The sequence below is a fragment of the Salmo trutta genome, chromosome 34, assembly GCF_901001165.1.
Source record: "Salmo trutta chromosome 34, fSalTru1.1, whole genome shotgun sequence".
NCBI classification, from domain to species: Eukaryota; Metazoa; Chordata; class Actinopteri; order Salmoniformes; family Salmonidae; genus Salmo; species Salmo trutta.
The window spans coordinates 209,674-233,621 of NC_042990.1; the positions used below are offsets into that span (position 1 = coordinate 209,674).

Genomic DNA, 23,948 nt, shown 5'->3' on the forward strand with positions numbered 1-23,948 from the left:
TGGGTTTCCCTTTGTAATCTGTAATAGTTTGCAAGCCCTGCCGCATCCGACTAGTGTCAGAGCCGGTGTAGTAGGATTTAATCTTAGTCCTGTATTGACGCTATGCCTGTTTGATGGTTCGTCGGAGGGCATAGTGGGATTTCTTATAGGCGTCTGGATTAGTGTCCCGCTCCTTGAAAGTGGCAGCTCTAGCCTTTAGCTCAGTGCGGATGTTGCCTGTAATCCACAGTTTCTGGTTGGGATATGTACATACGGTCACTGTGGGACGACGTCGTCGATGCACTTATTGATGAAGCCGGTGATTTATTTAAAAAAATATATATAATTATTTAACCTTTATTTAACTAGGCAAGTCAGTTAAATAAGAATTTTTCTTACAATAACGGCCCACCCGGGCCAAACCTGGACGACACTGGGCCAATTGTGCGCTGCCCTATGGGACTCCCAATCACGGTCAGATGTGATGCAGCCTGGATTTGAACCAGGTACTGCAGTGACGCCTCTTGCACTGAGATGCAGTGTCTTGGACCACTGTGCCACTCGGGAGCCCAATGGTATACTTCTCTAGGTCATCGGATGAATCCCGGAGCATATTCCAGTCTGTGCTAGCAAAACAGTCCTGTTTTATAGCATCTGCGTCATCTGACCACATCTGACCACAAGTCACTGGTACCTCTTGCTTTAGTTTTTGCTTGTAAGCAGGAATCAGGAGGATATAATTATGGTCAGATTTGTCAAATGGAGAGTGTGTGAGAGCTTTGTAAGCATCTGTGTGTAGTGTAAAGGTGGTCTAGAGTTAAAAAAAAAAAAGAAGAAAGTTCTCAGGTGTTGCTGAGGGCGTTGTTGCACATCTCAGAGTAGGAGTGTAGTTCTAGAATCGAGTCCCCTTTGTCCATGTAATCTTATTCCTTGTAATCTAAAATGATAACCTGATCCTAAATTGGTACTCAAAGTTCTTCTGAGTACTGACTAGGGCTGTGGCGGTCATGACATTTTGTCAGACGGTTACTGTCATGCAAATGCCTGCCAGTCTCACGGTAACTGACCATTAATGAACATAAATATGTTTACCATCTCCAGGGCTGCCGGTATACAAGCCGCTGATGCACGCCTTTGGAATATCTACATTTTAAAACGTTGACTAAAGCCATTTAATATATAACCATCACATTATTTATTTTAGGCAGGTCTAAAGAAACATATGAGGAAAATGTATTTCAGAAGAACCAAATATCAGTCAGTCTACTGTATGTTATCAGGCTATGTGCCATGCTGTAGGCTAGTTAATTTAGCAGACAAGATATGCTTAAGTCCTGTGGCATTATTTTATTGTAAGAATAATATAATTGAACGTAGCTGAATAAAATTATATTTTTCCCATTCCAGAGTGAGTGGCTTAGTTGAGTGTAAAATGCATCCTTTGAAACCGGTCCTATACACTAGATTTAGTTATTTGGCAAATGTAGTTGTGAATGATACAAACCTTAGAATGTCTCAGAGATCAAAACAGATATGGGCTGCATGATGCAACTATAGGCTATTGACTATTTGAAAAAGTCACAAAAGCTTGCACTCTGTTCCTTGCTGCAGGCTGCACACCCTGTTCTCTCAAGTGATCATATTTTCACTCATCATACTATTCTCAATTTAATCTTGTCTTTACTAATATGAAAAATGTGTTTTTGATTTAGAATGTCCCTTTTATGAAATGGGTAAGAACAAGTGCAGGGGAAAAAATACAAGTCATCTGTATGCACTCGAATACCAAGTGGAGGCCACTCGGTTTTATAGCAGAGCAGCTGAGAAATAAGTATAATAGCAGCTTGGATCCTCTTTTTAGTAGCAGCCATCAAAACTCTGCTTTCACACGGGATTGCTTGTAGAAATGTTTGGCCTTATAAGAACACTTATTTAACTTTACGCGTTAACCACTGTGCTTGAGGAGCACGCAGCCTTCCGCTGCGCGACAGGTGATATTCCGCCCGAACTCTGTATGCCATGGGCTTTCTAACCATGTTCCTGCAGCTATCCAATGCTTAATGGTGAGATCTGTTTGGGAACATCAATTTGTGCCATGTTTTCACAATAAAACATATTTCAACTGTTGACAGCCCCTATCTCTGCGTGCTCAAGAAAGGAATGAAGGAGATGGAAACGTATGGGGGTGAGATATTCTGTAGCTTAAGGTATTGGGGCGGCAGCGTAGCCTAGTGGTTAGCGCGTTGGAATAGTAACCGAAAGGTTGCAAGATCGAATCTCTGAGCTGACAAGGTACAAATCTGTCGTTCTGCCCCTGAACAAGGCAGTTAACCCACTGTTCCTAGGCCGTCAATGAAAATAAGAATTTGTTCTTAACTGACTTGCCTAGTTAAATAAAGATACAATTAAATTGTCAGGCTGTTAGTTATGAAATATAAAAGCCCTATTATTCAAATTCACTATAACTGTAGGGTAACTATGTAAGCCGCCCTGCACAGCATTGCCATAGTTCCTATACATTCTCTCTGACACATGGATAGAAAGTTTGTAGTGTAGCATAAGGTAACCAGTCCATCCAGTATGCATAAATATTTGGCAGCGATTACAGCCTCAAGTCTTCTTGAGGCTGTAACGCTTGGCACACCTTGGCTACACGCTTGGCACACCTGTATTTGGGGAGTTTCTCCCATTTTTATTTTGTGCAGAACCTCTCAAGCTCTGTCAGGTTGGATGGGGAGCGTTGCTGCACAGCTATTTTCAGGTCTCGCCATAGATGTTCGATAGGGTTGAAGTCCGGGCTCTGGCTGGGCCACTCAAGGACATTCAAGAGACTTGTCCTGAAGCCGCTCCTGCGTTATCTGAGCTGTGTGCTTAGGGTCGTTGTCCTGTTGGAGGGTGAACGTTCGCCCCAGTTTGAGGTCCTGAGTGCTATGGAGCAGATTTTCATCAAGGATCTCTATACATTGCTCTTCATCTCTTTTCCTCTATCCTGACTAGTCTCCCTGTCCTGTCTCTGAAACACATCCCCACAGCATGATGCTGCCACCAACATGCTTCACAGTAGGGATGGTGACTGGTTTCATCAAGACGTGACGCTTGGCATTCATTCCAAATAGTTCAATCTTGGTTTTATCAGACCAGATAATCTTGTTTCTCATGTTCTGAGAGTCCTTTAGGTGCCTTTTGGCAAACTCCAAGCGGGCTGTCATGTACCTTTTACTGAGGAGTGGCTTCCGTCTGCCACTCTACCATCCGTCTGCCATGCTACCATAACTGCCAGATTGGTGGAGTGCTGCAGAGACGGTTGTCCTTCTGGAATGTTCTCCCATCTCCACAGATGAACTCTTCAGCTCTGTCACCTCACTGACCAAGGCCTTCTTCCCTGATTGCTCAGTTTGGCTGTGCGGCCAGCTCTAGGAAGAGTCTTGGTGGTTCCAAACTTCATCCATCTTAAGAATAATGGAGGCCACTGTGTTCTTGGGGACCTTCAATGCTGCAGACATTTTTTTGGTACCCTTCCCCAGATCTGTGCCTCGACACAATCCTGTCTCGGAGATCTACAGACAATTCCTTCAACCTCATGGCTTGGTTTTTGTTCTGACATACACTGTCAACTGTGGGACCTTATATAGACATGAGTGTGCCTTTCCAAATCATGCCCAATCAATTGAATTTACCACAGGTGGACTCCAATCAGGTTGTAGAAAGATCAAGAATGATTAATGGAAACAGGATGCACATGAGCTCAATTTCGAGTCTCATAGCAAAGGCTCTGAATACTTATGTAAATAACTTTTTTTATTTGTAATAAATTAGCAAAAATGTCTAAACTTGTTTTTGTATTGTCATTATGGGGATTGAGGGGGGATAAGGCTGTAACGTAACAATGTGGAAAAAGGGAAGGGGTCTGATTTACTTTCCGAATGCACTGTATAAGCTCTAATATGGGTGTTCTACATGCAACGTTAAATGCTTTGAATTAATCAGCACCTTAGAAAGCACTGTCCATTTCATTGTTTGGTTCTGAAACAACATCCACAACAACCATGTTTTCCACTCAGTTTCAACCTGTTGTTGAACTTCTTTCTTCAAATTGATCATTATGGTGAGGTAATGAAATGTAGCCTAACAGTGAGTTTTAAAAGCATGATACTGTTTTGATGTGATTTTCGATTTCATTTGCATTGATGTCAGTGGTTAGAGGAACAATCGAGCACTGAGTACCAGACCATCAGCGGCCTGTTGGTAGTTGTTGAGTTGGGTACCACCAACTCATGTCCAGAATGCATAAGAGGAGATTACTGTGATGTGGAATTTGACTGCGGTCATGACTGCCAGTGTGGCGGTAATACGGTCACCGCAACAGCCCTAGTCCTGACTCCTTTATCCCATGTAGCTGCTACAGAGCTTTAAGATCATGGACTACAGCATGCTGGTGGGGATCCACAACCTGGAGCAGGCGGCCCGGGAGCGGGCTGGAGAGGAGGCGGCCGACCAGAGGCCGCCACCGTCACAGGGCCAGAAGTCCCTCTACTGCACTGCCATAGAGGCCATCCAAGGAGAGGCGCACGGCAAGGGAGCATTGGACACTGAGGACAAGTGAGTATTATGCATTCTCTTTTGTTTCAGGAGCTTAAACGAGGCCAGTGATTGGTTACCTTGTATGTCCGCTACACATCTCGATTTGATCATTAGACACGTTACATCTGCATATCTGAAGTAATAGGATATGTATTGTAGGCTGATAAGTTCAAATTTAGACTGAAATTACTTGTTTGTTAGTGCATGATGTATTCTCTGTCCTTGTAGCATGGGAGGTATTCCGGCACGCAATTCCAAGGGCAAGAGGATGCTGGTGTACATTGGCATAATCGACATTCTGCAGTCCTACAGGTAACTAACTACTGCTCTCATTGTACGTAGTGGTATATTAATAGTTTTGTCGGCATTTGTGTCTGTCTGAAGTATGTGTGAAACTATGAATACATTAGGCAGTCCTTCCAGGAATTAGCAATTCTGCAATCGCACGAGTATTCGCAAAATCCACAATTCTCCGCATTTGATGCGACGACTTGCAAATTTGACCAATCACCTCACTATTACCGAATAAAACAGTTAACTAATATAACTGTCCGATCACCGCACTACAAAGAGGGCTCGCAGGTTTAACCAATAGCCACACTTTTACATCATAAAATGGTTTAATCAAACAACACGTCAAATGTTTTCCCCCATCAGCCCATTTGTGACAAATTGGACAAAATCATTGCGAATTGCCTAGCTAAATATCTGAATTGCCTCTACAAAATGAAGAATTTTGGCCCACAACTATCACCAGAAAACGCTGCAGAGTCCTGGAGGAATTGATTAGGTCGATAGCATGGATGGGGTCAATTTGAGTAAATTCCGCAAGTATACTGATTCCAGTTCTCTTCAATGTTTTTTAATTGGGAAGAATTGGAATTTGGTTTTACTTCCTGAATTGACTGGAATTAAAATGGAAGTGACTCCAACCCTGGTCTGTAGTAAGCAACCCATGTCTTGTGTTTGTGGTCAGGTTTGTGAAGAAGATCGAGCACTCCTGGAAAGCTCTGGTCCACGACGGGGTAAGAGTTCAGACACACTATCCTCTGTGGTGACCTTTTTTAATAAGCTATCTGCTATTTTAAACCCCTCTTTCTTCCAGGATACAGTGTCAGTGCACAGACCAGGTTTCTACGCAGACCGCTTTCAGAAATTCATGTGCAATACAGTCTTCAAGAAGATTCCATGTAAGTGCTTGAGTGTTACTCTACAAAATCTCTCTACACAATGGCTGCTTCCTGACTCTCTACCCTTCTCTAGAAGTGTGCACTCCCCGTCATGTATTGAAAAGGAAACTCCTTCCAGTCATGCTTGCACCAATACAATGCTTTTAAATGCATAATGGGGTGTGAACAAAGTGCACACATCTTGAGAAGGGTAGAGAATCGGAACTCAGCCAGAGGAGCAGTCCTCTCACCACCCCTTCCTCTCCTCTTCCCCTCCAGTGAAGACATCCCCATCAAAGAAGAGCCGAGTGGGGACCCAGGGAGGCTTACGGAGGGCCAACACTGCAAGCTCCAGACCCTTTCCATTCCCCCAGCCCAGCAGTAGCAGCAGCCTAGGAGGCCCACACTCCCAAAGTACAGAGACTGAGGGAGTCAGCGGTGAGCAATGGGAGGGGAGTTTTGGAACAAATTTAATGTGGTGATTTTATTATTAAGGATATAGTTGTCATTGAAAGTTGCAGTTGAGAGCACGTATCAGTGGTTGACACCTTTTACAAAACTAATGATTTATGTGTTGTCCCTCCCCCAAGTGGTGCAGTCAGGACGCCCTGACATACCACCAAATACCCCCACACACGATGTTGTCACCAGGAACTCTGAAACAACCCTCTTCAATTCCTTGTTGGGAAGCTCGACGCTCGCTACCACAGCGCCCTCCGTCAGGTTTGTGTGTGTCTTTCTCCAAGCTGTCTCGTTATGCTGTTGTATTGAGTAATTTCCCATGGTCTCATCACTGCATCACATCTGTGTCATGTTTATATGGTTGAATCATGTGTTTATTAATCTGTCCTCTCACAGGTCTGTGGGAGAGGAGGTCCATGAGGCAGCCAGTACAGAGCAGGACGCTAGCACCCCCAAAAGGTAAATAAGGGAAATGCATTCTCAGACCTTTCCACTATAAGGTATATGCGCTACACACACAAACAAATTATCTCTTGTCCTCAGTTTTGAAGGAGTGACCTCAGTGTCATCAGTTGACGAGAGCATCGGTGGATGTGACGTCATCTCACTCAGTGACATAGTTCCTCAGACAAGCAGCTGTTATGTAAGTATGCGATACGTCAACCGGTCAATACCTCAACCTAACAATGAAAATATTCAATACCTTAACCCTGGGGTGTCAAACTCATTCCTTGAATGGCCTAGTGCAGTGGTCACCAACCTTTTCTGAGTCAAGATCACTTCCGCAGTCAAAAAGCATGCTGAGATCTACTGCTCAGATTTTTTTTTACATTCACCTGACACACAAACAGTTTTGTAGGAATGAGGTTTGGGCAGTAGGCCTAATACATTATCACAGCATATTAGCTATGTGATTGGCCTGCCAATATTGTTAATCAGACCATATTTCAAAACTGGAGCTTTAAGAGAATAGATCAGTTGGTTTAGCACTTGTGAGGCACTGTGGAGCATGAATTGAAGTTGGCTTTTTTATTTGACTGGACTGATGGTACCTGCATCTGATGGTCAGCAAGGTCAAATCACGACGTCAGTGATCTTAAGGTCAAAGTCGGAGCTCTAGAAAGATGCCAGAGTTTGACTTGGAATTCCGAGTTGGATGACCGTTCAAAACGATTTTTCCCAACTGCTCTCTTTCCTTTCCTCTGGTGAGACTGACCAGAGAGAGGGGACATCGTCTTCCACCTGATGGCGAAACTCGAGTCGCACCGCATCTGACTCATGCACAAATTCATGTTGTTCCTATGACCAGAGAAAGTTACATATTCCTTAATACAGCAGCGCTTTGCTGTATTTGCTGACAGTCTCTGTGGTAATGGTTTTAAAAGTTATTTACATTTAACGTAGGCTAGTAGCCTATTAAACTTGGCTGTGGCCAGGGTCATGGAAGCTCTGTAGCCATGGTGATTTGAGCTATCTGATTGGGCAGCGCAGTAGGTGCACTCGATTTGCCAGGTAGGCGGAGTTTGTCTCATGGGAACACCCTGCTTACCCGGTGCGCAGGACTTTTGAATCAAGTGCACCTACCGGCAACAGCTCATCTGGCTGATTTTTTTTTTTTTTCTATTTTTTTTTTGTTCTTTTTTTTTCTTTTGATTTTCCCATGATGTCAAGCAAAGAGGCACTGAGTTTGAAGGTAGGCCTTGAAATACATCTACAGGTACACCTCCAATTGACTCAAATGATGTCAATTAGCCTATCAGAAGCTTCTAAAGCCATGACATCAATTTCTGGAATTTTCCAAGCTGTTTAAAGGCACAGTCAATTTAGTGTATGTACATTTCTGACCCACTGGAATTGTGATAGGGAATTTGTAAGTGAAAAAACAATTGTTGGAAATATTACTTGCGTCATGCACAAAGTAGATGTCCTAACTGACTTGCCAAGACTATAGTTTGTTAACAAGAAATTTGTGGAGTGGTTGAAAAATGAGTTTTAATGACTCCAACCTAAGTGTATGTAAACTTCCGACTTCAACTGTACTTGTCCTCTTGCTCAGTTGTGTACCGGGGCCTCCCACTCCTCTTTGTATTCTGGTTAGAGCCAGTTTGCGCTGTTTTGTGAAGGGAGTAGTACACAGTGTTTTACGAGGTCTTCAGTTTCTTGGCAATTTCTCGCATGGAATAGCTTTCATTTCTCAGAACAAGAATAGTTTGAAGAGTTTCAGAATGTCTTTGTTTCTAGCCATTTTGAGCCTGTAATCGAACCCACAAATGCTGACTATCCAGATACTCAACTAGTCTAAAAGTTTCTGATAATAGGCCTATGTAGATATTCCATTAAAAATAAATCTGCCGTTTCCAGCTACAATACTCATTTACAACATTAACAATGTCTACACTGTATTTCTGATCAATTTGATGATATTTTAATGGACAAAAAAAAAAAGTGATTTTCTGTGTGTGATATATAACTCAGCAAAAAAGAAACATCCCCTTTTCAGGACCCTGTCTTTCAAAGATAATTCGTAAAAATCTAAATAACTTCAGATCTTCATTGTGAAGGGTTTAAACACAGTTTCCCATGCTTGTTCATTGAACCATAAACAATTAATGAACATGCACCTGTGGAATGGTCGTTAAGACACTAACAGCTTACACGCGGTAGGCAATTAAGGTCACAGTTATGAAAACTTAGGACACTAAAGAGGCCTTTCTACTGACTCAAACACCAAAAGAAAGATGCCCAGGGTTTCTGCTTATCTGCGTGAACATGCCTTAGGCATGCTGCAAGGAGGCATGAGGACTGCAGATGTGTACAGGGCAATAAATTGCAATGTCTGTACTGTGAGACGCCTAAGACAGCGCTACAGGACGGACAGCTGATCGTCCTCGCAGTGGCAGACCACGTGTAACAACACCTGCACAGGATTGGTACATCTGAACGTCACACCTGCAGGACAAGTACAGGATGGCAACAACAACTGCCCGAGTTACACCAGGAATGCACAATCCATCCATCAGTGCTCAGACTGTCTGCAACAGGCTGAGAGAGGCTGGACTGAGGGCTTGTAGGCCTGTTGTAAGGCAGGTCCTCACCAGACATCACCGGCAACTACGTCGCCTATGGGCACAAATCCACTGTCGCTGGACCAGACAGGACTGGCAAAAAGTGCTCTTCACTGACGAGTCGCGAGTTTGTCTCACCGGGGGGGATGGTCGGATTCGTGTTTATCGTCGAAGGAATGAGCGTTACACCGAGGCCTGTACTCTGGAGCAGGATCGATTTGGGAGGTGGAGAGTCCGTCATGGTCTGGGGCAGTGTGTCACAGCATCATTGGACGGAGCTTATTGTCATTGCAGGCAATCTCAATGCTGTGCGTTACAGGGAAGACTACCTCCTCCCTCATGTGGTACCCTTCCTGCAGGCTCATCCTGACATGACCCTCCAGCATGATAATGCCACCAGCCATACTGCTCGTTCTGTGTGATTTCCTGCAATACAGGAATGTCAGTGTTCTGCCATGGCCAGCAAAGAGCCCGGATCTCAATCCCATTGAGCACGTCTGGGACCTTGGAGGGTGAGGGCTAGGGCCATTCCCCCCCCCCCCCAGAAATGTCTGGGAACTTGCAGGTGCCTTGGTGGAAGAGTGGGGTAACTTCTCACAGAAAGTACTTAATGCAGCTGATGGCCACACCAGATACTTACTGACTTTTGATTTTGACCCCCCCCTCCATTTCTGTTATTCCATTTCTGTTAGTCACGTGTCTGTGGAACTTGTTCAGTTTGTCTGTTGTTGAATCTTATGTTCATACAAATATTTACACATGTTAGGTTTGCTGAAGCCAAATGCAGTTGACAGTGAGAGGATGTTTCTTTTTTTTGTTGACTTTATTACACACGTGTGTGTGTGTGTGTGTGTGTGAACTCACAATTTTCCCTAAAAATAAGTTGAAGTTGAACAAAGTATTTGGTCTCCGCAATTCTTTATTTCACTGTTAATAGTACAGAACCTTTTTGTTTTTGATTCAGAACTTAATATATCAATTTATTAAATCTGAAAATAAATAGAAATGGCATTGATAAAATTAACATCTGAGACTTAATATTTGGTAGCACAGCCTTTGGTCAAAAATAACTGCAATCAAGCGCTTCCTGCACCTCTGTACAGTCAGTTTGGCCCACTCCTCTTGTAAAAACTGCTCGAGTTCTCCCAGATTAGAAGGGTGCCTTCTCCTATCTGCTGTTTTCAGATCTCTCCACAAGTTTTCAATGGGATTTAGATCTGGACTCATTTCTGGCCACTTCAGAACAGTCCAGCGTTTTTGTCTTGAATCATTCCTGGGTGCTTTTTGAAGTGTGTTTGGGGTCATTGTCCTGCTGGAAGACCCATCACCTTTGACGGAGACCCAGCTTTCTGACACTGGGTCCGATATTGCGCTCCAAAATACCTTGGTATTTACCTGATTTCATGATGCCATGCACGCATTCAAGGCACCCAGTGCCAGTGCCAGAGGCAGCAAAGCGACCCCTAAACATCATTGAACCCGCTCCATGCTTGACTGTTGGGAAGGTGTTATTTTCTTTGAAAGCTTAATTTTGTGTTCTGTAAACATAGATGATGTGCTTTACCAAAAATCTCTAATTTGGTCTCATCTGTTCTCCCAGAAGGATTTTGGCATGTTCAGGTGTGTTTTGGCAAATTGCAGTTGGGCTTTGTCTTTCTCTCAGCAGTGGGGTCCTCCTGGGTCTCCATATAACCCCCCTTCATTGAGTTGGTAACGGATGGTGCGAGTTGAAACTGTCGTACCTTGTGTCTGAAGGTCAGCTTGAATCTGTGTGGCAGTTGACAGAGGTGCTTTCTCCACCATTTGAACTGCAGTCTTCCATCAAGTTCTCTTGCGACCACATCCAGGGAGGTTTGCTACAGTGGCATGGGCCTTAAACGTCTTGATAACATTACTTACGGTGGAAACAGAAACATCAAGGCCTCTGAGATTGTCCATGCTTGGCCACAATCTTGTCTGACCTCAGATAATTATCTGGTTTCCTTTCTTTTGTCCATGCTCATTGTGGTACACACAGTGACACAAAACAGGAGAATGAGTCCTTTTCTCTATTGGTTGAATACGTGATTTTTACTGCAGGCACCTTCAACTCACCATAGATGAGTTCAATTCCAAAGTAAATGAGAATCACCTGCTTAAAATCTAATTATTTCTAACTACTTCTAGAAGATGCCAATAATATTGTTTGGGCCATTTTAGGATTTCTTTGTGGAATTAGCTAAGATTTAGTAAATTATTTAGATTTGTTTTGTTCAACTGCACACCAAAGACCTATGTGGATACCAAAATATGTTTTAATTTCAACAGTTTTCTGGAAGAAATTGTGAATTATTTGAAAAAAGTGCAAGGGTGCCAATATTCGTGTGTGTGTGTGTGTGTGTGTGTGTGTGTGTGTGTGTGTGTGTGTGTGTGTACACACACACACACACAGTCGTGGCCAAAAGTTTTGATTATGACACAAATATTAATTTTCACGTAGTCTCCTGCCTCAGTTTGTATGATGCCAATTTGCATATACTCCAGAATGTTATGAAGAGTGATCAGATGAATTGCAATTAATTGCAAAGTCCCTCTTTGCCATGCAAATGAACTGAATCCCCCCCCAAAAAAACATTTCCACTGCATTTCAGCCCTGCCACAAAAGGACCAGCTGACATCATGTCAGTGATTTCTCTCGTTAACACAGGTGGAGATCACTCTGTCATGCTGATTGAGTTTGAATAACAGACTGGACGCTTCAAAAGGAGGGTGGTGCTTGGAATCATTGTTCTTCCTCTGTCAGCCATGGTTACCTGCAAGGAGACACGTGCCGTCATTGCTTTGCACAAAAAGGGCTTCACAGGCAAGGATATTGCTGCCAGTAAGATTGCACCTAAATCAACCATTTATCGGATCATCAAGAACTTCAAGGAGAGCGGTTCAATTGTTGTGAAGAAGGCTTCAGGGCACCCAAGAAAGTCCAGCAACGGCCAGGACTGTCACCTAAAGTTGATTCAGCTGCGGGATCGGGGCACCACCAGTGCAGAGCTTGCTCAGGAATGGCAGCAGGCAGGTGTGAGTGCATCTGCACGCACAGTGAGGCGAGACTTTGAGGATGGCCTGGTGTCGAGGAGGGCAGCAAAGAAGCCACTTCTCTCCAGGAAAAACATTAGGGACAGACTTCTGCAAAAGGCACAGGGATTGGACTGCTGAGGACTGGGGTAAAGTAATTTTCTCTGAATCCACTTTCCGATTGTTTGGGGCATCTGGAAAAAAGCTTGTCCGGAGAAGACAAGGTGAGCGCTACCATCAGTCCTGTGTCATGCCAACAGTAAAGCATCCTGAGACAATTCATGTGTGGGGTTGGTTCTCAGCCAAGGGAGTGGGCTCACTCACAATTTTGCCTAAGAACACAGTCATGAATAAAGAATGGTACCAACACATCCTCCCAGAGCATACATCCATTAATAATACATCCACCTGACAGGGGTACAAAAACTGATGTAAACAGCATGATCATTAAACAGGTGCACCTTGCGCTGGGGACAATAAAAGGCCACTAAAATGTACAGTTTAGTCACACAACACAGTGCCACAAATGTCGCAAGTTTTGAGGGAGTGTACAATCCAGGCTGTATCACATCCGGCCGTGATTGGGAGTCCCATAGGGTGGAGCACAATTGGCCCAGCGTCGTCCGGGTTTGGCCGGAGTAGGCCGTCATTGTAAATAAGAATTTGTTCTTAACGGACTAGTTGCATTTAAAAAAAGAAAAATCCATTGCTCTCGCAATGTACGGGGACATTGGCTGCGCTGATGGACTTTATCCTCAATCAGTAGATGACGTGAGACCCATTTGAAAGAAGTACCGCAAGTAACATTCTAGTACGGAACAGTTTTTCATATTCTAGTGTCGAAAAAGTACATACGTTTCGGTATACCTTGCAACACTAATGTACATGTGCTCAGGAACTTACCTGGATCCAGGGCCAGCTCTGCAGATAATTGTTTGTTGTTCAAAAGGGCAACCAAAATGCATATTTTACAAAACTAACTAAAACAAAACACTGTCAAGCCGAGAGGTGCTCGCTCTCAAGTTGTGATCCTCATGATCCTCATGCACCTGTGGGCTTTATCAAGGCTTGACAGTTCAAATTGAACCCAGTTGCTGTTGCCCCCCTGGGAATGGAGTCTGGAAGTGGTAGTGTATAATCATGCTCCTATCTTAATATTCTGTAACACTCTCAATACCTCAAATAGGGCTGGGCGATCATATCAAATTCATTTAAATGTATGTTTTTGCATAATAATCCAAATGCCTGTATTTTAGTTTTATGTCCGCTTGTTCTCATGTCTTGTCTTTCGCTCCTAATGACGAGATGCTCATGTCTCTGCCCTAACAATGGGAGTCGTTGTCCCAAAGGCGGGAAGGCAGGTGACACGCTTAAGTCCAAAATAAGCCCATTAAAAACGCATGGTGCTAATTTTGGACAGATTTTGGCGAGGTGAAACCTCTTGCTTTGCCTCTTCCTCTGTTTACACTCAAACACCAAGCCTCTGCCTCAATACCTGCTATAAGAAGTTAGTCATTATTAGTGAATGTGCATTATGCATTGTTCTGGATAAATTTGTAACAAAAGCCAGATGGGTGATTTTATTACAAAAGCAGGTTAAACTAGTTTGATCAAATTATTAGTGGGACTTATATTTAGCCTAATTTCACGCACCCTGAAGTCATTACATTATTGCTGACTGTTTGAAATGCTGTGAATTTTACCTTTAATTGTACAACAAAGCTTAATTTAGAACATTTTAAAGATCCCCATAAGTTTCAAAAATGATTTTTAGGCCATATCGCCCACTCCTAGCCTCAACCTCTGAAATACCTCAACCTCTCAGTACCAAACAATGAAAATACTAATCATAGATGGCACACAGGTGTTGTCTTCTGAAGGTAAGTTTCATGATTGACTGGGAAAAGGCCAAACTGGAGTTGTTCTTTTTTGTTGTGGATTGAAACTTATCTAATCAACCTCCTTTTTTTTGTTGTTTTTTGTTGCAGTGAACAATTTACTGTGAAAGACTGAAATGGACTTTAATGTGAGGACAATTAGGTCAAAGGAAGTCAATAGATGGGATGAGTGTAAGATGAAAAACTTTTTGAAGGCCTTATGAAAGAGAAACAATGGAAGGATAAAGCGACAGAGGTAAAGAAGGGAAACAGAGAAAAGAAAGACTGAGGGGAGTACACTTGGAAAGCGACACACTCCAGATGCTATTATGGGGACCATGCATCCAAATTCCATTGATGGGATCCTTCTCGTTTGAGCTTTCCAAACCCTGCACGGGATTCAGTAGTACTGTGTCAGAGTGCATGGGTGCCTTTTCTATTAGACCACAGTTGGTGTATTAGACAAGTACATCTAAGTTGTAGTTGTCGTGCATTGCATCTCCGAACGGGTGCATCTGTCAGGACCTGCACATCTCTGAAACTAAGACTCCTAGTATTGTTATATTCGAGGCAATGGTAGACATGCTACATTAATAAGTTGCCTTATGTGAGAAGAGGCTAAACAAGCCTTCACAACAGTGACCAAATGGCGTCAAGACTGTTTCTCCCTTTTGTGATTCATTCATCCTGCCTGTGAATTGGATTTCTGGAGATCTTCCATATTGAGCTTTCCTGTACTATACTATCATTATGTATATTGGTATATATGATTTTATTCCAAACTGTGGCACTATAACATAATGCCACTATTGGTGTTCAGAAGTACTGTTTGAAGAATTTTTTTTTTTTTTTTAAATCCCTGTGACATATTTTGATGTTTGGCCTTGCTCCACAAGCTCACTGTGAATGTTACACACCCTGTATGCTGGAATGGCTAGAATGTACAGTGTTTGGTAAACCCATTAAAGTATTTTAGGGCATGAAGCCAGCAGGGCCTATTGTTTCTGGTGTGTAAAGATGGGTCTTAGCTAGCGCTTTGTGGCATTAGACAGTTGGGCCAGAGAGGGACTTAGTCGGTAAACTGTGTCCCCTTATAGAACCAGAATTTACTATGGAAAAGCACATATACCAAGGATCAACCAATAGTTTCTCAACAGGATTATTTTTAGGGTATGAAAGAATACTTCTAATGATCCCCTATACATTTTTATAACTCATTCCACAACCAAAATCAATATAGAATGATTTTACACCATTATAATCCCTATGTATAATCCTTTCTACCTTTTCTATAACAGGAAGCAGCCACAGCACTCCTGTAGGTGATACTTGAGGGTTCAGGTGTGGAATGTTGTCCCCTTTTGATGTTTCCATTGATTTCCACAATGACAAAGGTGTTATTTTAAACAATATAACAGGTTCAGCCATAGCGGTATACTGAACACTAATATAAATGCGACATGTAAAATGTTGGTTTCATGAGCTGAAATAAAAGATCCCTGAAATGTTCCATATGCACAAACCCTATTATTCAGCATTTCTCCTTTGCCAAGATAATCCATCCACCTGACAGGTGTTGCATATCAACAAGATGATTAAACAGCATGATCATTACACAGGTGCACCTTTGTGTTGGGGACAAAATACCACTCTAAAATGTCAAGTTTTGTCACAACACAATACCACAGGTGTCTCAAGTTGAGGGAGCTTGCAATTGGCATGCTGACTGCAGGAATGTCCACCAGTGCTGTTACCAGATAATTGAATGTTTATTTCTCTACCATAAGCAGCCTTCAACGTCATTTTTGAGAATTTAGCAGTACATCCTACCGGCCTCACAACCACAGACCACATGTATGGCACATGTTGGTGAGCGGTTTGCTGATGTCAATGTTGTGAACAGAGTGCCCCATGGTGGGATTATGGTATGGGCAGGCATAAGCTACGGACAACGAAAACAATTGCAATTTGAATGCACAGAGATACCATGATGAGATCCTGCTGCCCATTGGCATGCCATTCGTCTGGCGCCATAACCTTATGTTTCAGCATGATAATGAACGGCCCCATGTCACAAGAATCTGTACACAATTCCTGGAAGATGAAAATGGCCCAGTTCTTCCATGGCCTGCATATTCACCAGACATGACATTGAGCATGTTTTGGATGCTCTGGATTGATGTGCTCAACAGCATGTTCCAGTTCCTGAAACTTCGCATAGCCATTTGAAGAGTGGAACAACATTCCACAATCAACAGCCTGATCAACTCTATGCGAAGGAGATGTGTTGCACTGCATGAGGCAAATGGTGATCACACCAGATACTGACTGGTTTTAGTAAAGGGTAAAACAAATTATTGGCTAACTACTATATTCATTCATTCTGCCAGACAATGCATTGTCCCGATATTAAAGAAATGAGCAAGCTATTTTAATATACAGCTGAATTACATTTGAAACCTCTAGAGCAACTATGACACACACAGCCTGTTTGTAAATGGTTATATTTATTAGTATTTTCTCATTATTTATGTCTGTCTTAATACATTTTTGGAGAAGGCATTATGTACTGCAGTGATTGTATGCGATATTGAGTAAGAGGTAGATTGCATTTCTCGTAATGAAACTAACATTCAACTGTCAAACTTTTCCTATTTTTCTGTGCTGTATTTTTGTAGTGACTATTACAACTAACATTCCTGTTAAAATGCTTAATGTCAAGAGTTCAACAACCTGGTATGATTGCTTTTCTTTGTATAAACTAGGTGTGGGTGTGGAAATCACTGAAATGCCTTTTCATGTGTTGTCAATTGCCTTTCCATGTTCTTCAGGGACTGGCATATTTTCATACTGTATTCCTACCTGAATTCATTAAAGATAATGAAATAATTGCCTTGTAAGTGGAAAATACTTTTGCAGGATTTACTGTGTGCTGTTTATATTATTCAAAATGTCTGATCAATATGCTTTGTGCAATATTACACATTTGGGTATCAGAAAAAATCAAGGGTCTTTGAGGTAAAGTGTGATCAAACGTACATCTTTTAGTGGGGTGTAGGGGTGAAAAAAGTAGGTATAAAATAAATGGAGCCCACATACTCAAGCTCACTCTGGCTATCTACGATTCAGAGTACTCCCTTTTGAGTGTGCCAGAGTGCAGAATAACTAATGAATTTACGAACACACCCCTAGTTCCGGGTGGAGAAAATTGCATACTGTGCATGGTTATCTGCATAGTTGTGCTCTGTATTTACAAGTCGGTAATCGCATAATGTAGTTGACATTACGATAAGGAGCCCCAAAAAAATCTGCTTTTCAGTAATTAACTATAGTAAATGTTGCAGTACTATTTTTGATGTAATCTCAATTATCCGGTAGATGGCGATAGTGAGCCACTACATCCATGACCTGGCTATGCAAGGTCAGTGAGCCACATCCAAAACTGTTAGTTCGCAACAAGCAATAATATGATAGCCCCGGGTTTCCAAACTCGGGACCCCAAGGGGTGCACGTTTCGGTTTTTGCCCTAGCACTACACAGATGATTCAACTAATTATTTGAATCAGCTGTATAGTGCAAAAACAAATGTGCACCCCTTGGGGTCCCGAGTTCAGGAAACGCTGTAATAGCTTGTGCACTCATTCATAGATGAAGGATATTAGCCTGGAGCTAGCCTTGCTAGACCCATCTCCCGGCTAGCCGAAGAGGTCCATCAGCCACTCCTTGGGCTACAATACCTATTTTGCCAATCAGCCTGGACCCCCGCCGACCCATCACGACTGGACTACCGACGTAATTCGCCCAGGGGGTTTATCAACTGGCTCCTCCATCGCGACGTCCCCCGAATGCCCATCTGCTAGCTGCGGCCCACTAGCTATCTAGAGCATATCGGACTGTTAGCTTAAGAGGCCCATCAGACAAATTCTTTGGCCACTATACCTATTCTGCCAATTGGAGCCCTGCTGATCCACGACGACTGGTCTGCAGACGTAACAGCACGAAACAGACTTTCTCCCGTTGCAACGTCCTTCTAAGGCCCTTCTGCTAGCCCCGGCCCGCTAGCTGCCTGAATCGTCGTGTCTCCGGCCCGAGCCACTCACTGGACCCCTATGATCACTCGGCTACGCATGCCTCTCCCTAATGTCATTATGCCTTGTCCATTGCTGTCTTGGTTAGTAATTACTGCCTTTTTTTACTGTAGAGCCTCTAGCCCTGCTCAATATGCCTTAGTTAACTCTTTAGTTCCACCTCCCACACATGCGGTGACCTCACCTGGTTTAAATTATGTTTCTAGGGACATTATCTCTCTCATAGGTTAACCTCCACTGTATTCACAACCACCATACCTTTCTCTGTACATTATGCCTTGAATCTATTCTACCGTTCCCAGAAACCCACTCCTTTTACTCTCTGTTCCGAACGTACTAGACAATTAGTTCTTATAGCCTTTAGCCGTACCCTTATCCTATTCCTCCTCTGTTCCTCTGGTGATGTGGAGGTTAATCCAGGCCCTGCAGTGCCTAGCTCCACTCCCATTCCTCACCGTTGCCGCTTGCTATAGACCACCTTCTGCCCCCAGCTGTGCTCTGGACACCATATGTGAATTGATTGCCCCCCATCTTTCTTCAGAGCTCGTGCTGTTAGGTGACCTAAACTGGGACATGCTTAACACCCCGGCCGTACTACAATCTAAGCTTGATGCCCTCAATCTTACTCAAATTATCAATGAATCTACCAGGTACAACCCCAAATCCGTAAACACGGGCACCCTCATAGATATCATCCTAACCAATCTGCCCTCCAAATACACCTCTGCTGTCTTCAACCAGGATCTCAGCGATCACTGCCTCATTGCCTGTGTCCGTAATTGGTCTGCGGTCAAACGACCACCGCTCATCACTGTCAAACGCTCCCTAAAACACTTCAGCGAGGAGGCCTTTCTAATCGACCTGGCCCGGGTATCCTGGAAGGACATTGACCTCATTCCGTCAGTAGAGGATGCCTGGTTATTCTTTAAAAGTGCTTTCCTCACCATCTTAAATAAGCATGTCCCATTGAAAAAAATTAGAACCAGGAACAGATATAGCCCCTGGTTCACACCAGACCTGACTGCCCTTGTTCAGAACAAAAACATCCTGTGGCGTACTGCATTAGCTTCGAATATGCAACTTTTCAGGGAAGTTAGGAACCAATATACAGTACACAGGCAGTTAGGAAAGCAAAGGCTAGCTTTTTCAAACAGAAATTTGCATCCTGTAGCACAAATTCCCAAAAGTTCTGGGACACTAAAGTCCATGGAGAATAAGAGTCCCTCCTCCCAGCTGCCCACTGCACTGAGGCTAGGAAACACTGTCACCACCGATAAATCCGCGATAATTGAGAATTTCAATAAGCATTTTTCTACGGCTGGCCATGCTTTCCACCTGGCTACCCCTACCCTGGTCAACAGCCCTGCACCCACCACAGCAACTTGCCCAAGCCTCCCCCATTTCTCCTTTACCCATATCCAGATAGCTGATGTTCTGTAAGAGCTGCAAAATCTGGACCCCTACAAATCAGCAGTGCTAGACAATCTGGACCCTCTCTTTCTAAAATGATCCGCCGAAATTGTTGCAACCCCTATTACTAGCCTGTTCAACCTCTTTCATATTCCCTGGTTAAATAAAGGTGAAATAAAATAAAATAAAAATGAGGTAAGGCAATAAATAGGCCATAGTGGCGAAATAATTACAATATAGCAATTAAACACTGGCGTGATAGATGTACAGAAGATGAGTGTACAAGTAGAGATAGTGGGGTGCAAAGGAGCAAAAATAAATAAAATAGTGGGGTGCAAAGGAGCAAAAATAAATAAAATAGATAACAGTATGAGGATAAGGTAGATGGATGGGGTAAATTATAGATGGGCTATGTACAGGTGCAGTGATCTGTGAGCTGCTCTGACAGCTGGTGCTTAAAGCTAGTGAGGGAAATAAGTGTTTCCAGTTTGAGATTTTTGTAGTTCGTTCCAGTCATTTACATTACATTTACATTTAAGTCATTTAGCAGACGCTCTTATCCAGAGCGACTTACAAATTGGTGCATTCACCTTATGATATCCAGTGGAACAACCACTTTACAATAGTGCATCTAAATCTTTTAGGGGGGGGGGGGGGGGGGGGGGGTTAGAAGGATTACTTTATCCTATCCCAGGTATTCCTTAAAGAGGTGGGGTTTCAGGTGTCTCCGGAAGGTGGTGATTGACTCCGCTGTCCTGGCGTCGTGAGGGAGCTTGTTCCACCATTGGGGTGCCAGAGCAGCGAACAGTTTTGACTGGGCTGAGCGGGAACTGTGCTTCCTTAGAGGTAGGGAGGCGAGCAGGCCAGAGGTGGATGAACGCAGTGCCCTTGTTTGGGTGTAGGGCCTGATCAGAGCCTGAAGGTACGGAGGTGCCGTTCCCCTCACAGCTCCGTATTCAAGCACCATGGTCTTGTAGCGGATGCGAGCTTCAACTGGAAGCCAGTGGAGAGAGCGGAGGAGCGGGGTGACGTGAGAGAACTTGGGAAGGTTGAACACCAGACGGGCTGCGGCGTTCTGGATGAGTTGTAGGGGTTTAATGGCACAGGCAGTGAGCCCAGCCAACAGCGAGTTGCAGTAATCCAGACGGGAGATGACAAGTGCCTGGATTAGGACCTGCGCCGCTTCCTGTGTGAGGCAGGGTCGTACTCTGCGAATGTTGTAGAGCATGAACCTACAGAATCGGGTCACCGCCTTGATGTTAGTGGAGAACGACAGGGTGTTGTCCAGGATCACGCCGAGGTTCTTAGCACTCTGGGAGGAGGACACAAGGGAGTTGTCAACCGTGATGGCGAGATCATGGAACAAGCAGCTCCGTCTTGCCGAGGTTCAGGTGGTGATCCGTCATCCACACTGATATGTCTGCCAGACATGCAGAGATGCGATTCGCCGCCTGGTTATCAGAAGGGTTGAAAGGAGAAGATTAATTGTGTGTCGTCTGCATAGCAATGATAGGAGAGACCATGTGAGGATATGACAGAGCCAAGTGACTTGGTGTATAGCGAGAATAGGAGAGGGCCTAGAACAGAGCCCTGGGGGACACCAGTGGCGAGAGCGCGTGGTGCGGAGACAGATTCTCGCCACGCCACCTGGTAGGAGCGACCTGTCAGGTAGGACGCAATCCAAGCGTGGGCCGCGCCGGAGATGCCCAACTCTGAGAGGGTGGAGAGGAGGATCTGATGGTTCACAGTATCAAAGGCAGCAGATAGGTCTAGAAGGATGAGAGCAGAGGAGAGAGAGTTAGCTTTAGCAGTGCGGAGAGCCTCCGTGACACAGAGAAGAGCAGTCTCAGTTGAATGCCCAGTCTTGAAACCTGACTGATTAGGATCAAGAAGGTCATTCTGAGAGAGATAGCAGGAGAGCTGGCCAAGGACGGCACGTTCAAGAGTTTGAGAGAAAAGAAAGAAGGGATACTGGTCTGTAGTTGTTGACATGGGAGGGATCGAGTGTAGGTTTTTTTAGAAGGGGTGCAACTCTCGCTCTCTTGAAGACGGAAGGGACGTAGCCAGCGGTCAAGGATGAGTTGATGAGCGAGGTGAGGTAGGGGAGAAGGTCTCCGGAAATGGTCTGGAGAAGAGAGGAGGGGATAGGGTCAAGTGGGCAGGTTGTTGGGCGGCCGGCCGTCACAAGACGCGAGATTTCATCTGGAGAGAGAGAGGGGAGAAAGAGGTCAAAGCACAGGGTAGGGCAGTATGAGCAGGACCAGCGGTGTCGTTTGACTTAGCAAATGAGGATCGGATATCGTCAACCATCTTTTCAAAATGGTTGACGAAGTCATCCGCAGAGAGGGAGGAGGGGGGGAGGAGGATTCAGGAGGGAGGAGAAGGTAGCAAAGAGCTTCCTAGGGTTAGAGGCAGATGCTTGGAATTTAGAGTGGTAGAAAGTGGCGTTAGCAGCAGAGACAGAAGAGGAGAATGTAGAGAGGAGGGAGTGAAAGGATGCCAGGTCCGCAGGGAGGCGAGTTTTCCTCTATTTCCGCTCGGCTGCCCGGAGCCCTGTTCTGTGAGCTCGCAGTGAGTCGTCGAGCCACGGAGCAGGAGGGGAGGACCGAGCCGGCCTGGAGGATAGGGGACAGAGAAAATCAAAGGATGCAGAAAGGGAGGAGAGGAGGATTGAGGAGGCAGAATCAGGAGATAGGTTGGAGAAGGTTTGAGCAGAGGGAAGAGATGATAGGATGGAAGAGGAGAGAGTAGCGGGAGAGAGAGAGCGAAGGTTGGGACGGCGCAATACCATCCGAGTAGGGGCAGAGTGAGAAGTGTTGGATGAGAGCGAGAGGGAAAAGGATACAAGGTAGTGGTTCCGAGACTTGGAGGGGAGTTGCAATGAGATTAGTGGAAGAACAGCATCTAGTAAAGATGAGGTCAAGCGTATTGCCTGCCTTGTGAGTAGGGGGGGAAGGTGAGAGGGTGAGGTCAAAAGAGGAGAGGAGTGGAAAGAAGGAGGCAGAGAGGAATGAGTCAAAGGTAGACGTGGGGAGGTTAAAGTCACCCAGAACTGTGAGAGGTGAGCCATCCTCAGGAAAGGAACTTATCAAGGCGTCAAGCTCATTGATGAACTCTCCAAGGGAACCTGGAGGGCGATAAATGATAAGGATGTTAAGCTTGAAAGGGCTGGTAACTGTGACAGCATGGAATTCAAATGAGGAGATAGACAGATGGGTCAGGGGAGAAAGAGAGAATGTCCACTTGGGAGAGATGAGGATTCCAGTGCCACCACCCCGCTGGCTCGATGCTCTAGGGGTATGCGAGAACACGTGGGCAGACGAGGAGAGAGCAGTAGGAGTAGCAGTGTTATCTGTGGTAATCCATGTTTCCGTCAGCGCCAGGAAGTCTAGGGACTGGAGGGTAGCATAGGCTGAGATGAACTCAGCCTTGTTGGCCGCAGACCGGCAGTTCCAGAGGCTGCCGGAGACCTGGAACTCCACGTGGATCGTGCGCGCTGGGACCACCAGGTTAGAGTGGCAGCGGCTACGCGGTGTGAAGCGTTTGTATGGCCTGTGCAGAGGGGAGAGAACAGGGATAGACAGACACATAGTTGACAAGCTACAGAAGAGGCTACGCTAATGCAAAGGAGATTGGAATGACAAGTGGACTACACGTCTCGAATGTTCAGAAAGTTAAGCTTACGTTGCAAAAATCTTATTGACTAAAATGACAAATGATACAGTACTGCTGGCTGGTGGAGTAGGCTAGCTAGCAGTGGCTGCGTTGTTGACTTTGTTTGAACGTGTAGCTGGCTAGGTAACCTCGATAGTTTCAGTACTACACCTTGTCATGATACAAAAGCAACTTTGTAGCTAGCTAACATAACACTAATCAAGACGTTCCTTTGTAATGTATTTAGTTTCTACAATGCTGCTCGTCGGTAATAGTTGGCTAGGATTGGAAAAATGGCTTCGCGGGGGACGGAAATAGCTGGCTAGCTAACCTCGATAATTACTAAACTACACAATTATCAAGCTATGACAAAAACAACTATGTAGCCAGCTAGCTAACACTGCACTAGTCAAATCGTTCCGTTGTAATGTATTAGTATCTACAGCGCTGCTAGTCGGTAACGGTTGGCTAGCTAGCAGTGGGTTTGATGATGACTAAGTCTGGAGTCTGGACAACGGCGTCGCGGCTGGCTAGCAAACCTCGATAATTACTCTAAACTACACAATTATCTTAGATACAAAGACAGCAAAGACAACTATGTAGCTAGCTAAC

General features: G+C 44.4%; 1 protein-coding gene across 1 annotated transcript in view; it reads left to right on the top strand.

Annotated features, from left to right (window-relative positions):
* The window catches only part of LOC115173112 (putative PIP5K1A and PSMD4-like protein), a 49,403-nt gene that overhangs the window by 8,803 nt on the left and 16,652 nt on the right, over positions 1-23,948 (top strand). Inside the window, exons 8-15 of the mRNA XM_029731051.1 lie at positions 4,376-4,578; positions 4,789-4,872; positions 5,537-5,585; positions 5,666-5,750; positions 6,009-6,167; positions 6,320-6,452; positions 6,588-6,650; positions 6,735-6,834. Coding sequence (XP_029586911.1) covers positions 4,376-4,578; positions 4,789-4,872; positions 5,537-5,585; positions 5,666-5,750; positions 6,009-6,167; positions 6,320-6,452; positions 6,588-6,650; positions 6,735-6,834 — 876 coding nt within the window. The remainder of the gene's footprint in view (positions 1-4,375; positions 4,579-4,788; positions 4,873-5,536; positions 5,586-5,665; positions 5,751-6,008; positions 6,168-6,319; positions 6,453-6,587; positions 6,651-6,734; positions 6,835-23,948) is intronic.